Source organism: Aspergillus nidulans, chromosome V, assembly GCF_000011425.1.
Source record: "Aspergillus nidulans FGSC A4 chromosome V".
Taxonomy (NCBI): Eukaryota; Fungi; Ascomycota; class Eurotiomycetes; order Eurotiales; family Aspergillaceae; genus Aspergillus; species Aspergillus nidulans.
In genome coordinates this window covers 1,085,637-1,101,113 of record NC_066261.1, presented here as the reverse complement: position 1 = coordinate 1,101,113, position 15,477 = coordinate 1,085,637, and the positions used below count along the sequence as shown (strand labels likewise).

The 15,477-nt window shown below is 50.7% G+C and overlaps 7 protein-coding genes across 7 annotated transcripts, besides 3 other annotated features; 3 read left to right on the top strand and 4 right to left on the bottom strand.

Moving 5' to 3' along the window:
* Positions 1–15,477: part of a sequence feature (contig 1.88 1..183820(1)) that runs on past both edges of the window.
* Positions 498–2,194, bottom strand: ANIA_05152 (chitin synthase export chaperone; the record flags this gene model as incomplete). The annotated part of the gene is made up of 7 exons (XM_657664.2): positions 1,716–2,194; positions 1,607–1,642; positions 1,438–1,534; positions 1,303–1,390; positions 1,156–1,249; positions 772–1,105; positions 498–718 (listed from the first exon to the last, which is right to left on the bottom strand). Exons 1-7 carry the CDS (start codon positions 1,743–1,745, stop codon positions 498–500), a joined length of 900 nt encoding a protein of 299 aa, XP_662756.2. The 5' UTR covers positions 1,746–2,194.
* Positions 3,309–3,326: a sequence feature (Short protein (ANIA_11465, CBF80968.1) was converted to a misc_feature.).
* Positions 3,364–3,402: a sequence feature (Short protein (ANIA_11465, CBF80968.1) was converted to a misc_feature.).
* On the bottom strand, positions 5,444–7,222 carry ANIA_05151 (protein gprP; the record flags this gene model as incomplete). The annotated part of the gene is made up of 3 exons (XM_657663.2): positions 7,117–7,222; positions 6,824–7,045; positions 5,444–6,769 (listed from the first exon to the last, which is right to left on the bottom strand). Exons 2-3 carry the CDS (start codon positions 6,992–6,994, stop codon positions 5,444–5,446), a joined length of 1,497 nt encoding a protein of 498 aa, XP_662755.1. The 5' UTR covers positions 6,995–7,045; positions 7,117–7,222.
* Positions 7,561–8,313, top strand: ANIA_10644 (uncharacterized protein; the record flags this gene model as incomplete). Its single annotated transcript, XM_050612206.1, has 3 exons — positions 7,561–7,907; positions 7,965–8,208; positions 8,271–8,313. 3 exons carry the CDS (start codon positions 7,561–7,563, stop codon positions 8,310–8,312), a joined length of 633 nt encoding a protein of 210 aa, XP_050468151.1. The 3' UTR covers position 8,313.
* On the top strand, positions 8,653–10,405 carry PIG-S (GPI-anchor transamidase GPI17; the record flags this gene model as incomplete). The annotated part of the gene is made up of 2 exons (XM_050612205.1): positions 8,653–8,886; positions 8,942–10,405. 2 exons carry the CDS (start codon positions 8,653–8,655, stop codon positions 10,403–10,405), a joined length of 1,698 nt encoding a protein of 565 aa, XP_050468150.1.
* On the bottom strand, positions 10,682–12,100 carry ANIA_05149 (uncharacterized protein; the record flags this gene model as incomplete). Its single annotated transcript, XM_657661.1, has 1 exon — positions 10,682–12,100. The coding sequence occupies one exon, from the start codon at positions 12,098–12,100 to the stop codon at positions 10,682–10,684; it is 1,419 nt and encodes a 472-aa protein (XP_662753.1).
* sod4 (mitochondrial 37S ribosomal protein mS42) lies at positions 12,754–13,954 on the top strand. The gene is made up of 4 exons (XM_050612204.1): positions 12,754–12,832; positions 12,898–13,081; positions 13,169–13,293; positions 13,352–13,954. The coding sequence occupies exons 1-4, from the start codon at positions 12,773–12,775 to the stop codon at positions 13,877–13,879; spliced, it is 897 nt and encodes a 298-aa protein (XP_050468149.1). The 5' UTR covers positions 12,754–12,772; the 3' UTR covers positions 13,880–13,954.
* Positions 14,064–14,871, bottom strand: ANIA_10642 (ubiquinone-binding COQ10-like protein; the record flags this gene model as incomplete). Its single annotated transcript, XM_050612203.1, has 2 exons — positions 14,064–14,274; positions 14,362–14,871. 2 exons carry the CDS (start codon positions 14,869–14,871, stop codon positions 14,065–14,067), a joined length of 720 nt encoding a protein of 239 aa, XP_050468148.1. The 3' UTR covers position 14,064.

Sequence of the window (15,477 nt, the reverse complement as noted above, 5' to 3'; positions counted from 1 at the left end):
TTGGTTATTTATCAAAAACTTGAGTCACTATTACGTACATCGCGAGATAGGTATCTAGAAGAAAAGCTGCTAAAAACGTACAGTAGATATAAACTCGGTATGGAGTCTGGAAGGAACTCATCTCCTTACTCCGAAAACTGCAACGCAGCTCATGGCGTAGCTTCGGGTTATGGTAATCAAAATGGCAAAGATATCGTGGTCGACAGAGGCACATTGGCACATTGGCACATCCAAGACAATCAATCGTGGGAACATGAACGGGGGACATCGAGAAAAAAAGAGGAGCATGCTGGGGTTTAGATTATTGAGGTCGAAGTCGGACTAGCCGGTCCTTCTGTGATTAGCATAGTTGCAGTTGAGGGTATCAAAAGATTGCGCGAAAGGATCGTCGGGCGATGGTACTGTACTCGGGCGGGCGAGAGAAGGACTCTCCCATAGCTGTTAGGCTGGTCGGACTGATTTTTTTTTATGCTTTTATGTTTGTTAGCTGGGCCGTACTAGTTGTATCCCGGCATTGGCTGTGACATTGGCGTCGGCCAGTCGTCTTCTGTGATGCTACTCCAGAAGATCCAGACCATGACAACTGAGACCAGGGTGAAGAGCGTCTCGAACAGGGCGCCGTTGATCTTTCCGTCTGTGGCCTGGCAGAGGTGAGTGCTGATGACATAGTTGAATATTTGTCCGATGGCGAACAGCAGACCGGCTGCGGAGAGATACACTGCAGACAGTCAGTCAACCAGGACTAGAAACCAGCTTGAGGGATATACGCACGCATTGGGCGAAGCTCGCCCAGGATACGGACGACGAGGAACGTTTCCAGAAAGAAGAACGCGACCAGACAGATGAGGGGGAAGAGCTGGTAAAGTACATAAAGGGCGATATTCCGATAGCCGTTGCCTTCGTTTGTCGCAAACTCGCCCGTCCAATCGAAAGCTGTGTCCAGGGCAATGTATCCCGTACCAATGAAGAAAATCAAACCGGAAAACAAGAAAAGACCGATTGAAGCAGGAGTTCCATCATCGAGGAATTGGAAACCGACTAGCGCATTCAAGAGGAGGATCCAACATGTCATAGTGATCGCAGCGACGTGAGCAGCCGAAAAGCCCTACAAGGATATTAGACCGTTGAATTTTAATAAACAGCGGGGAACCGAACCTTTCGGACATCATTTCTGAGGGGAAAGCCGCCCACGGAGAAGATCTCGCAAATCTCGATGATAATGTATCCCAGCAAGAAGAGCTGCATTTCTCTGTCCATGTCTGTGAGCTTCCCGCATTCCTCTGGGTCGGTCGATCCTCATACCTTCGGCCAACCGCCGCTTGTTTCCGGTCCGAGCGCCATATCAGAACCAATGAAACAAGAATAGCTATGAACGCGAGCAATATAGACCCTATTTTCATGAGCAAGAGGCCCTAATGGCCGAAGAACATGCCATACCAAGATTTGCAAGATACCGGCCGTCACTGAGCCCAATTCCACGAAGAGCGCACCCGCCATAAATCTCATTAGGAGGTTGATTGGAAGAAACGAAGAGCTGAGGGAGATAGGGTTAGCTGCTGAAGGCTATTTGCGCGAATCCGCCAAGATCGGACGAAGAGCAACATACATTGCAGACTGGAAGCGTGGAATCGCGACAAAAATCCTGTCCGACAAGAAATAAAATGCGTCAGTACTATTCTCTACGGATGCCGAAAGTGGATTTGGCGGCGACTCACGTCGAAATTCCCAAACTGAGTCGAACCCATTGCTGCTCAGGCTGGATCAAACAGACACCATGCGAGAAAAGAAGAGAAGTCGAGCGTGGAGCGATGGGCCCTGGTCGAAACTGACGAAACTGACGACGAATTCGCCTGGTGGACCCACGCCTAGGAACCAGTAGTTACGATCGCGCCGTTGTAGATCTGAGATGCGGCTGGTCTCTGATGCTGGTGGTTGTGCTGAGGTGCGACGTATACCAGTGGATTATCCGGTGGAATCAGGCCGTTTTCTGAAGATGCGAGAGACGTTTCGAGGTCAGCGGTGGATAGGTCGGATTGGAGGCGCAGCGGTCTGAAACAGATCGTAACGGGCGAAAAGGAGTCGCGGTCCAGTCTCCAGCTAGATCCCGATTGACGAGAGACCCCAGAACACGAGGTTACGCCGAGTCACCGTCACCGAATCGAAATGTAGGGGATGCAAGAAGTATCAACAGAGAGCAGAAAAGAATCAGTGGAAGAGAAGTGCAGGAGTTGGTGATGATAGAGTCGAGGCCAAGATTTAGGAGCACACTGAGGGGAAAACACGAGATGGCGCAGCAATTTCCGCTGGATCTCGCAGGCTGGAACGACTCAATTCAAATCAAGTGACGACAGTCTTGGAACCCTGCAGAACGCAGGGAATCAGCGACTATCCGCTCTCTAGGCTCTTTCTATAGGGTACTCCGTATATCTTCTACTACTTTCGAATCGTTGATTGACGACCGGATCGATATTATTGACCCCTTTTCCAGAACTTGGTTCAACGGTTCACGGTTAACTATCCATGTCCCATGGATCGGGTTCGATTCCGGATTCTCCAGTTTCATTTCCAATGTCTGGTCCCTGAACTCACTCGATGTAGCTCTCAAAAATCATAACAATCCCAGGTCGACGGGTCAATCCAAAGTCTGGTCCTTCGCCAGACTCCCCGTCGGCTCAGTAACTCCAGCTCGTCGCTGGGCAACATGACATCAGCCCAGCCACACCACTCGAGAACCATCCATCCATCCTTGATCCGGGTGCAGATTTTGTGCTTCTTGCTGTATGAGGTTTCGGCATACTGCAGCTCGTGAGGTTGGCTTGGCCCCTGTAATACTTTGCTACTATAGAGACCAGGCCTGGCCTGTACTGCGCGCGGGCTCCGCGCGCAGTCCGGTAGCCGAGCCCCTTGCATCTCTCCAGATTATCGTGGATCGGCATTGAAAGGAGACAATTGTTCAAAGTTCTGTAATCTGCCTTACATAGACCGATTGTTCGCCCGGCAACTGGTGTTGGGAGGGCTGGTTATTGAGTCGAAATCTCAGGCCTTGGCTCAGGGTGCTTCTCCTGTAGGTAGTATCGCCTGAGCAACGCAAACTTTGCGCTCAACGGCAGACTTCAGCGATAGGCTTGAGCATCGTGTTACTGCCTCCTCTATCAGGATGGAGAATGGAGTTTCTGGACCAAGTGATCGGCCTCTACGGAGTAGAGTCAAGCTTCGTGAGCCGGAATTGCCTATTTGGGAAGGTCCATCTCGCAGTGCATCGAGGTCCTCATTTATGGAGGCACCCTCAGCTTCGGCGCCTCAGTCGCTCAATCGAATACCGTTTCCTGGATTCATCATATCTCAACTTACTCGTTCCTGTACGACAGTTTCTGCTCGAGAGTTGTCCTCGTTCTTTTTCATTGCGCCAAATGCCAGTTGACCAAGGCCGCTATCGTCAGCGGCTCTGCCAACAATCCCGAACGGCGAAGACACGCAGCCTCAAACATTGAGCTGGATAAGCCCCTCAACATTTGGGCCGCCGACAATAGTCGTCCCGATGAAGCAGCTGCAAATGTCCGCTATTGCCCGTTAACAATGGAGGTCAATCTGAGCAAGCTCATCCGCTGACACTTTCCTCCTCAATCGGTGTGCATCCTTCGCCTAGGACGTAGATGTGGGATCTCGGGATGAGTGCAGGAGACCGTGCATTCGAGAAGGTTGACGGACAAGATCTCGGTTGCAGGGTTGTACCTGACACTTTGACCCCCGATCTGCTGACAATGATGTCCGTCTTTAACGTGGATTTTATGCTAGAGATTGAGGTAAAACTCCGTATCGGCCTAGATAACAGTGTATCAATGACTGTCAGATCAGCAGGAAGAATGCGAAAGGGGGATGGCATATTACATATTTCGTCCTCCACGGTTGCAGAGGACAACGCGCAATGCAATGTACCTTTTATACCCACCGTCCGTTGACAATGCTCCGTCATATTTTTGGCGTGCTCGCCTTGTCCGTATCCGGCGCCTCTGCAGCATCGCGCGTGATGTGGAATTAGCCGACGTACTCTTGACGGAGTGGTGAAAGCCTGGATTGTACCGTTAAGCGGTAGTGACTTGTTGTCAACCAGGTAGGTTTGGTGCTATGCACGGGCTTTTGGGCCAGAAGACCAGCTTGTCGCGAAACCAAAGAAAACAGATCCATTTGCTGTAGATTCCATATAAGACTAGCTAAAGACTTCAAAGTCTCTACCCACGAACCATGCACATTGGCTGGGGGTGAAAACTGAAATACTTGAGACTTAGCCGCTCGGCCAGGCATGTAAACCAATTATCTTGACTGAAGTGTCTTTCAGCAGAGATTTGGAGTGTCATTGACCATAAAGCTAGCCAACTTTGGCCAACGTTGGATGATTTGCACAGCATCGTCCTTTCACGGGATGCAGAAATCTTGGAAGTGGACGGCAGAGGTATATCCGTGTTTATTAACGCTAGAAGGTACGGTTGAGGCCAAGTTGGTCTGATGGATTGAGGTTCATAATAGGCATCGTACTACACCTGACTTCGGTACCGCTTGCGAAAAGACGTCGCCAGCATAACCCTTCAAGGCCTCACGGGTGCTGAAACAGACATGCGAGTCGCTACTTCAATGCATTCGCTAAGTACCAGGCCGCATGTTGTTTCTTCAGCTACACGACTGATAACTTTGAGATTTGGAATTTCTGATGACGTCGCTCCGGGTAAATGGATCATCAATGAGAGAGCCCATAATTACGTTGGGTGGTCGAATCGCCCACTTGCTGTTTCCTGGTTTTCTCGACCAATGCGCTACGTGCGTGCCGAGGCCTTCATATTCACAATATCCGTCAGAAACACCATCATGTTTTTTAGCTTGACCGGACAGAAGCCGATAGATTTGCTTTTAATAGATCAGTATGATATGGCCTCGTCCCAAGTATACTAGAAAATAGAATCGTAGTGGATAAATATGGAGAATAGAATATGTGAGAATAAACAATGGATTGATAGAATAACAAAAACTATGTACTTTAGAGAAAAAGATAAGAATATTCTAGCAATATAAGATATACGTACCAGAAGTAAAGTAAAGAGTAGAAGAAAGGGGCTCAAAATAGGACGGACTCCGGCGATGCAAAACTGTTCTTTTTTAACCGGTCATTCAAGAGCTCTTTTTGGGTAACCGCGCTGAACAACGTGTCCAGGTGAGACTCGTGTACCGATGCGATATCATTTGAGAGCCAACGGAAGAAAGGCATCTATGTCTAACTGCCTCTATAGTGCTTTTGTTTGTACGAAAAGTCGAATGTCGTATATACGTCGTGCATCTTCGTTCTCGTCGTCAGTGTTGCGTACAATACTTCAAGTAGAAGCTGTAACGCTTATGCTGCATAGGTTTTGTGCGGGAATATGATGAGTTTGATTCAGAAGCAAGTCTAGGTAGTTCAAGAGGTGAGGTTAGGGCATTCACCCTTTGCGCGCTGGAAAGCGTTGGCGAAGAGGTCCTGCATGGCAAGGTAGTGGAATAGGATGCCGCCAAGAACAGCAAGGTGCCAGATGTTGTGGCTGCCGCCGATGTAATCGAATAGACCTGGCTTCCAGCGTTCCGGGATTTGAGAGGCATAGACGCAGGCACCCACGAAGTAGACGAGAATACTCTTCATGACGGGAGCGTAGAAATACAGACACCACGAGAAGCCACGCGCGTAGGTGAGTTGGGCAAGGGGGGCAAATCCGGTAAGGGCCAAAGTGACGTAGAAGGCGACGCGAACCCAGGCCCAATCAGCGCGATTGAAGGTTGGGTGCCAGGGGAGGATGACGCCGCCGATTCCTAAGGACATAGTAAGGAGAATGTAGACCCAGCGGGATGTGGGTTCGCAGTAGAACGCTGTGTACTCGGTGGTTACAATGGACGCGGCGACAAGGAGGGAGATGCCAGTGTAATCCACACAAGCGAAGCGCTCCATCAGTGGTTGATCGGCGATGCTGTTCATTGTGTGCCATAAGGTGCTGCAGACCAGGCATTTGCAGGCGGCGAAAAAGAAAACCGCAGCGACGAGCGTGTCGGAATTCGTGCTTAGGTGAAAATTAGGGTTCAGTGGATAGAAGTAGAAGGCGATAGAGAGGACGATGATGAGGCCGATCAGGTGCGACCAGATGTTGACAAGCTCATTGGAGAAGGTGAAAACCGAAGTTAGGCACTCCACTTTAGACGAGTGGAATCGATATCCAGAGAGGATATGCGGGTTTATCCGCCATGGTGCCGGTAGATCCGAGTAGCTGATCAAGCGCTTCTCTTTGGCGAGCATAATAGCATGGTCGATATTCTCGCGGAGGGCGTCCTTGACTTGGCGAGCCCGTTCGATACCCTCGTCCATCACCTCCCTTGCTTGAACCAGCGTCGAGTCGACTGCCTTCCAGCCATCGTCCAAAGCTCCGTAAACACCGCGATCCCGAACGGCGTCAGCGCGAGATTCCAACTCCGTCAAAAAAGATTCCATCAAACGCACGCCGGCTTGGGCCTTTTGCTCCAATGTTTCCTTTGTCGCCAACGCATCGTTGTAACGACTTTCCAGGGTTTCCACCAAGATCTTAGCCCTCTTCTTGCCGCTGCCCATCAACTCCCCCGAGGCGTGTGAGCAAGAATCTCTCACAGCTTCCAGCGTAGCATAGGCCCTGCGTAGGCTAGTGTCGATCTGGACCATGTGCGACTTGCGATATTGTTCAATCCAGTGAAGGCGTCTCTCCAATTCCGCAAGGAAAAGTTCGACCTAAAAACAATTAGGACACACTTAAAATCGCACCGAAGGACTCTTATATCGTACCCTTAGAAAAATAGCGTCCGCATCATAATCGCAGGACAACTTTCTCGCCGTATGGAAAGAATGTCTTCGCTTGCGATCTCGAAGCAGAGCGGTCTCCTCGGACGGAGTGGCTGACGAGACAGCGGTATCGAGATACGACTCGATGGTCACAGACCCAGTAGAGCAAGCCATGGTATAATAGCCCACGAGCACCCTCTCTATGGAAGATCAAAGGTACATATCCTGGATTGAAGTGAGCCAGAGCCAAGTGGCGGGTTTATCAGGAACCGCGAGGGTTTCGCAACAATACTTACAAGAAGAGAACGAAGAGGTATAAAGATGTCAAATAATAACAGAAGAAGAATATAGAAGATTTGAGGATATGGTAGAGAGAATGCTAGACCAGAACCGAGGTGAAGAGGGAGAGGGAGGGAGGGAGAAGAGAGCCAGTCCGTGGGAGATTGGACCTTAGAAGGCCGAGAGAGTGGGGAAGCCTCCATTGCTCAATTCTTCTTCACGTTCATTTTCGTCTTGTCTAACGACCTTTGCCGACAGCAAAGGTTCCTCCCCGTAGGGCGACATTGTCGATCATCGATCAGGTGCATTATCTACCTATTTACCCGTCTCTTCAGTCCAATCCGTTGGCGCGTCCTTTCCACGTTCAACCCGCCCTCCCGCCAAACGGCTCCCCAAGTGCCTTTATCCGCCATCGTCATTCGTTGTTTGCCTCTTTGCCTGCCAGCATCGTCTTTCTCGCCATGGCTGGTACTGCTATCAGAGATATCATTTCCGACCCCTCATTGTTGCCCGTCTTGAACACTGCCGCCGAGACTCGGGATCTCTGTCACAAGCTATTGTCATTGCTGGACCCGTCAGGCGCCGCCGACCAGCTCTCCGAATCGCCACAGTCGGTGCAAAAGCACCTGTTTGCTCTTCTTGCTCAGCTCCGAGGTCAGAATCGTGATGCAATTTTCCGAGTTCGAGAAACAAAGCAGCGTACTGCGGAGGCCCGGCAGGAGATCGATCGGCTACATCTGCAACTTCAAAACCTGTATTACGAGCAGCGACACCTGACAGGGGAAATTGCCGCTTGCCAGTCTTATGAGTATGCCACAGCCGTTTTAAGTCTCAGATATTTTCGTTGCTAACTGGAGATTTTTAGTCATAAGTACCGGTCGCTTCCTCTAATACCGGTGGAGGAATTCCTGGAGCTGCACCCCGAGCACCGAGAGTCAGATGAGCACGAATTGATGGTTGCGCGGATAAACCACGAGCATGCGGAGCGAGAGAAGCTTGAGCAGGCCCGACAGGAACTTCTTAAGCGCAAACAAGCTCTAATTACAGAGAATAACAAACGGAAGGAGGACCTAGCCAGTCTCGATCAGGATCTCGAGAAGTTCATCGATGTGCGTTGTTTGCCCTATTTCCCTTATAAGCTCCCTGCGGACATTGCTAACTAAGTCTCTAGGCTGCGAAACCCATTCAGAAACTTTTTGAGAAGGAGTACTAAACCTGGTTGTTTTTAATGCCGCTGCTATATTGCAAGGAGTACTTGGCGCATCGGTTGATACCCAAAAGTGTAGATATCTGGTCAATTAATATGGTCAATAATTGTTTTATTATTTTTGCCTATATAACTGCCCATAATTAGAGGTTAAGCTTGATAACTGTTCGAGTACTGTTGTATACTTCGTATTACAGTGATTTGAGCGTCTCCGCCTTCGACCGCGGCATCAACACTCAACTACCACCTAGCACTCTACGTTCCCCCAACCCGGATTCACCACTCCGCTCCCATTGCTCCAGCGAATGCGACATATTTATCGTATTGGAAGTATGTCCTGTCCATCATGAGCATAAAGCAAGAAGACTCTGGGTCTTTGCAGCCTGAGATGACATCCAAACTCTCCGCTTCAACCCTCCCCCCTCCGGAGAAGCCCAGCGCCATACAGACTCGGTCTAAGGTTGTGGCCGCCTTTTGGGCCGTGATCCTTTTTCTGGGCTTCCCGATATGGTGGAAGACGACGTCTATCTATCGTGCCGAATTGCCCATCCAAGAGATGCTCGACTGGGCTGGCGGAAAGGTGACCTCTAAAACACCACGACTTGCGAATTGGACTGACAAGATTGTGTACATAGAGTTGCCGCCCTGTGTTCCCGCTGGAGATCCGATTTGAGACTCCATCTCTACCAGACGTTGAAGCGCAGCAGCTTCTCCGGATCACTCAACATACCCTAGACGATTTAAACGAGTTCACCGCGCACCATCTACGCTTGAAGCTGGCCGAAGATGAGGCAGAGCAGACAACCCAGAAGGCTGATACGGCGCTGACGGTTCGTCTGCAGGCGCAGGGTGATTTAACAGGCCCTCGCTCAGAGCTTCGCACAGACACAACTATGCTTGATATCTTCTATCCGCCGAGCCAAATCCCACCCCCTTCTTCACCCAACTCGCCTCTCGCGTCTTTTATCGCCGCGGAATTGCAGCATTTATTTTCAGAGGAGAAAGCGATCATGTCACACATATTGTCGAATAATGCAATTGGCAACTACGCCGTCTCTACGCCAAACAGTCTGGCGCACCAGATTTCCCCACAGCTCGCGGAGAGTATCACGAAGCGGCTAAGACGGTCGATGAAATATGCAGAGACGTACCACCTTGCGTTCTCTCTATTTACTCCAGGGCCTGCGCCCTCCTCTTGGGATATCGAATCCGCCGTCCAGGGATACATCTCTCCTATTGTTCAGGCATTGTCCCCCATCAGCAATTTCACTGTAGACACCCAAGTCCAGCTTTACGCAACTTTCTCGCCTACGACACCTGTTCCTGAGTACGACGAGACACAAGGAGTTTGGACTCTTAAGGAAGAAAACCTTAGCGCCTTTATCAACGCTGCTGAATGGCCGTTAAACCCCAGCATCGGAAGTGGCCCAACAATAAACTTCATCCTCTACGTGCCCGCCCCCTCGCAGTCTCCATTGCTCGTCCAAGAGAGCAAAGCTACTAGCTGGATCATCCCTCAATGGGGCGGCGTCTTTATCCTCAATCCCCCTCTCTCAACAACTGACGGCTCAGCCCAGTCCAACCCACCGCACCTCCCCCGTGACGCCCTCCGCGCCCCCTTCCTCACCTTCTCCCACCAGCTCCTCAGCCTTCTCGGCACCCCCTCAACACCGCCCTCCCTCCCCTTCCGCCTTCAGACCCTCATCCGCATTCGCGCCGCAACAGTCCTCCTCTCCGCCTCCTCAACAATGGGCTCCCTCGCCCGTCTAACAGAGTCACTCCCGTCTATTCCCATCCCCGCAACAGTCGCGTCCTCTGTCGCAACAACGCTTTCCCATCTCTCGTCTTCATGCGAAAGCCTACAGAATGGACAGTTTCAGGCTGCGTTGGCTAGTGCCCGTGTTGCGGAGGCGGAGGCCGAAAGGAGCTTCTTTGAGAAGAGTATGGTTGGTCAGATGTACTTTCCGGATGAGCATAAGGTGGCAGTTTATTTGCCGCTATTGGGGCCCATTGGGGTCCCACTGGTACTGGGGCTGTTGAAGGAGGTTAAGAGGGTAGTTACGGGGTGGAAGGCTAGGAGGCAAGGGGTTGTTTCGTGATAGATATTACTTTCAGGGCTTCTTGTAGTATAGTACTCCCTCCCGAATCAATTTAGGCTGTTAATATTTATTGGTTGAAAATCTTGATCATGTATTCTGCTAGCCTGCTGCATGGTGATTATACTAGACTGACGAACTGCAAAGTATGCTCGCTAATGCTGAACTCTTAAAGCGAAATGAAGTACTAAAGGGAATAAAACATACAATGCTGACATGGCCTTGGGAGGTTATAAAACGCTGGTGCTAGATGGATTAATCCAGCCCACAAAACACCCCTCAGTAAGGTAACTGTTTCCTCCGCCCCAGTTGCTGGGGGGGCGGGAGGAGAAAGCGCTGTGATGCATTGTTTGTGGCCGTGCTATCGGTCTTGCTGTTCGCACCGCTCGCAGACGCGGGCTCAGCTTGCACTGACGTTTGCACCCGATCCAGAATCTCAGTCAGTGTCGTATTGGGCCGCTGATCAGCTGGATACGGAGACGGATTAAGGGACGGTGCGTTCGTGAATACGCCAGGAGGTGTGTATACCCGGATACTTTCTGTACTGGGCTGGCGACTAGGTTGCCGCTGCTGGGGTGGAGTAACTGGTAAAGAGAGGATAGCTGGAACAGGTGGCACAGCTGGTATATTGCCCTCTGAAGCTACGTGTTGCGGCTTTTGGGGAGTGCTAAATAGGCTCTTCACGCGGGACCTGCTGCGAGAGAGAACGGAGCGGGAGCTCTCAGAGTTGCGCTTGGAATTCGTGCTTAGGAGAAAATCTGTACGGAAGGAGCTCTCGTGCGACGGGATAGGCTCGGATATGCCAATGAGCGTTCCCGTAGATTTGCGGAAGGTGTTTTGTGCCACCTTTTCGCCGGGTGGAGGGTTGCTATGCCGGTGCCGACGGATGCAGACTGTTATAAGGAGAGCGGCCACGGCACCGAATACGGCACCAGGGAAGAAGCCTGCCAGGATTGCGTTGGTTGGAAATGAGGGGCAGGATGATTGGGCGTTGGCGGCGGATAGGTTTCCGCTTGAAGTAGTGGAATACTGCGAAAGCGTTGGTGTTGGTACTGGAGTGCTCGGTGTTGAGTCCTCGACTGTTACTGTTGACAAGTCGTCCGCAATTGTAAGAGCAGAGTCAGTTGTCGCTTCAGCAGTAGTGGATGATTCTGTGGATGACGTTGTGGAGGATGCTGTTGACTCTGCTGAGGACTCTGCTGTGGTGGTTGTAGAGGTCGAGGCAGTCGGACTCCGAGTTGAAGTAGAGGTGGAAGAGGAGGTGGAAGCGGATGATGAAGCGGTATCATCCATGGCGCAGAAGCTGCCTTGACAAGTATATCCAAACGGGCAGCACGCGTTTCCGCACGTAGGCAGGTCATCATCCAGCCGTGTGGTCTTGATGACATTGTTCGGATGAAGAGTGGCGTTTTGTTTCGTTACGTCGCAGGTGATGGGCTGGATATAGGAACAGTCCTGGCCTTCTGGGCAGCAGATGACCGAGCTTCCACCATCCAAGGCAATGCACGTCGACGAAGAGGAGCAACAGAAGTTTTCCGACACACCGACAACACTACATTTCCGCGAGGAATCAGGACAGCTGTTTGCACGTTTGGGATGTAGTAGCTGATGTTTTGCCGATACGTTTGCACTCAATATTGTCAAAAGCATCACAATCGACTTTCTCAGAGAAACGTGGCAGGTAAAAGACCTTGCCATTCTAGCTGACCCGACAAAAACCGATAGCTGTTGAAGTAGGATATAATATCAAGATGACAAGGGTGGGATGGTTCTTAACGTTAAGTGAATGGATTGTCAAAGAACTGCAATAGTGAGCAAGATTGTATTAGAGAAGTGAAGGAGCATCAAGCATCACAAAGGAAAGAAATTGCTAGAATTGCCCAAAGTGCGCATAAGGGGCTACCTGGGTATTTGACGCCCAAATTTCCTCCTGCATCATGTTACAGAAATATCCCAGTGCCAGGCCTCTGTTGGCGCCGTGGTCCTAGAATAGGGACAGATGGAACTCATAGTTGCTGGTCTAATGACAACGAAAGAACAAGCGCCGGATATATGGGGCTATGCGGTGATATATCGTGGGTCCACCACAGTATCCCTGGTGGGACAAATTGAACAAGGCGCGTAGAAGATGGACTGACGACAATAATTCGCAGAGATGAAGTTCTGAGCTTCAGTCCAACGACACGACATAGAGACAGGAACAAGAGATCTCCGCACGATGATTGGCTCCCGTTGGCGCCCGGCTGGCTAGCCGCGCCATACCCGATCGGGAATCCGCCAGGAAATTCTGCCGATTTTCAGTAAGGAAAAGCTGCGATTTGAACTGTCGAACGGACTTCTTGCGGCTCTCCGTCTACACACCCTATCGCCATGCTCAATCGACTCCTCCGGCCGCAGGCCTCGCTGAGGGCTGCCTCATGCATCTCCCAAGTGAGCCCGTCACCCTTTATGGTCCTCCTCATCCTACTCAGTGTAGCTAACATGCTGCGCGTTAGAAGCCCATCTCCGCCGCTCTCCCACGCTTCCAGACTCGAGGAGTGCACAATGTTCCCAACCTAGTGCACAACGCATACTTCCAAAAACATGGCATTCCAGAATTCCTATCTCCAGAGGCATACGACTTTTCCTGGACACAATATCAGGGGCTCATGGTTGATAAACTGAACTTGTTGACACAGGGTAAGGCTCAGACCCTGTTGTTGAAATGGGCTTCCATTGGACAAATCATAGAAGCCAAAGGGCACAGGACTGACTATATTTCTGAAGATACCGTTGATGCGGATTTGAAGCCTGGAGATTTGCTGGTCAAGTACTCCCGTCGTCCAGAAATGGCTTCGGTTTTCAACTACGCCTCGATGGCCCACAACAACCACTTCTTCTTCAACTGCCTTGTCAGTATTGACTTCACTTGGCAGCGTCAGCGACACTTTTCTAACATGACTTCTGCAGTCTCCTACTCCCACCCAGATTCCCGAAACCTTCGCGAACGAGATCAGCAAATCCTGCTCGTCCGTCGAATCCCTCAAGCTCGACTTCCTCGCGACGGCAAACGCCATGTTCGGCCCAGGTTTCGTCTGGCTCGCTAAGAACCTGGAACGCGAGGGTATGATGCACATTTTCTGCACCTACAATGCTGGGTCCCCCTACCCGGCCGCCCACGCGCGCCGCCAGCCCGTCGACATGGCCACGCACACGCCCGACACCGCCCTCGGCAACCAGTACGCCGGCGCGATGGGCGCCCACTCGACTAACCAGAAGAACATCGCTCCCGGTGCCGTGGATGTCCAGCCCATTCTCTGCGTTAACACGTGGGAGCACGTGTGGATGATGGATTATGGTATTGCAGGCAAGGCGGAGTACTTGGAGCGATGGTGGGACCGGATCAACTGGGATGTGGTCGTTGACAACTACAACGCCGTCCGCGCGAAGAGTAGCCACCGAGTTGCAAAGGACGGCCGTAACCTGCACCACCTCTAGGTGCTGCGCGGATGCGTGTTTGTTTTAAAAACTGTATCATATACTTGGTTAGCATTGTTCATCTAATGTACAGCAATATTACGTCGAAGACTGCATTAGAGTCATTCACAGCGCTTCGTTATGCGTATCTATTCTAAAATATTATACATCTATAGTAGCTCACATGCATGCAATGGAAGCAAACCTCACCTCCCATGCACTTCTCTAATCCTCTTTTCGAATGCCTCGATCATAATCCCCGCCATCTGCCCTTCCACTGCACTCATCATACTCGCATACAACTGACTCTTAAACTCAAACCGGATCTCCAGATTAACCGTGGTCCTCGCGTCTCCCCCCTCAGAAGCAGTCTCCGGAACCAACTCCCACCTCGTGCTCAGATACTCGAAGATCCCCTCATCCGCACCAGGAAACCCAGCGAGTCCGGCTAACGCGCCTAACCCAGAAGACTGCTTATTACTGGAGTCCCGCTGCTCCTGAACAAACCTTTCCCCGCTCCGCGCCTCAACAACCCAACTCTCCCGATTACAGTCAACCTTCGACGTAAACGTCTCGCTAAGAGGCCCATATCCGACTGTGAGATACGCCTGCGTCGGATACCGTGTCTCGGGGTCACGGGCCGTAACAGTGGACGCGGTGAGGAAGGGGAGGAACTCGGCGTAGGATTCAACGGAGGATATTACGTTGAATAAGGGGGATGGCGGGTAGGGAAGTGTGCGGGAGGCTGTCAGGATGCGGGCTTTGTTGTTGCCATTTCCGTCCCCATTGTTAGAAGCTTGGGGCGGAGAAGGGATAAATGACGACAAAAAAGTTCGTTTTTCAATTCGAGACTGAAATTGAGGGTTATAACTTTGTCTATAAGAGGGTTGTTGCGGTAACCCTTGAAGCCTGGAGGTGTAGCAAAAGAGGCGACATCGTAAGATTTCTGGCCGTATCGTAGGCACTTTTGAATTTAGGTAGAAAATAGACCGTGGTGCAAGCAGGTGGTTCATGGTGAGGATGTTGCTAGGACGAGGTTCAGTTGTGACTATTATTGTTATCGTTCCATTATCATTTAATCTTTCTGATCGCAGAGTAATCTCGGAACCTCGGCGATGATGTTCTGGAAGTGTTCTAGAGTGTTTAGTCAGCTAATACATAGATTCTGCATAACGCCCTAACGTTGTTAATTCGACATAAATCGGAACACACTTCCTAGGCGCAGTTGGACAGTTCTTGAGTTATAAAGTTATTGCCAAACCATACGATAAACGTAGTAATTACTCTTGGAGGTCGAATATCAAAAGAGCATCTGCTATGGGAATATATCTGGCGGCTCACAGCTTACCGTCCCTACATATCGATCAGGGCTAAAACAACACAAAAGGTTGACATTCCGTTGAACTGGCATAGCCTTCCATTGAAGCCCGTAAAAGCATGTGTCACCGAGAAAAGACGGCTCTCAATGCTTCTTAAGCATCCTAGGCACACAATTTAAGGATTCCGTCCCCGTGTATAAGCTCACAGTCTATTCAGCACAGTCCAGATCCCTACTGGCAAGTTATTGCCGAGCACTCTGGTGGAATAAAGGACAAAGAGACCAAACTGAAGTTGATGTA

What these genes read in the sequence shown, in the direction of transcription:
- sod4 (XM_050612204.1), top strand. Translation starts at nt 12,773, where the DNA reads ATGCTCAATCGACTCCTCCGGCCGCAGGCCTCGCTGAGGGCTGCCTCA. An exon ending in CTGCCTCATGCATCTCCCAA is followed by an intron (nt 12,833 to 12,897) that starts GTGAGCCCGTCA and finishes GCTGCGCGTTAG; the next exon opens with AAGCCCATCTCCGCCGCTCT. An exon ending in ACTTCTTCTTCAACTGCCTT is followed by an intron (nt 13,294 to 13,351) that starts GTCAGTATTGAC and finishes TGACTTCTGCAG; the next exon opens with TCTCCTACTCCCACCCAGAT.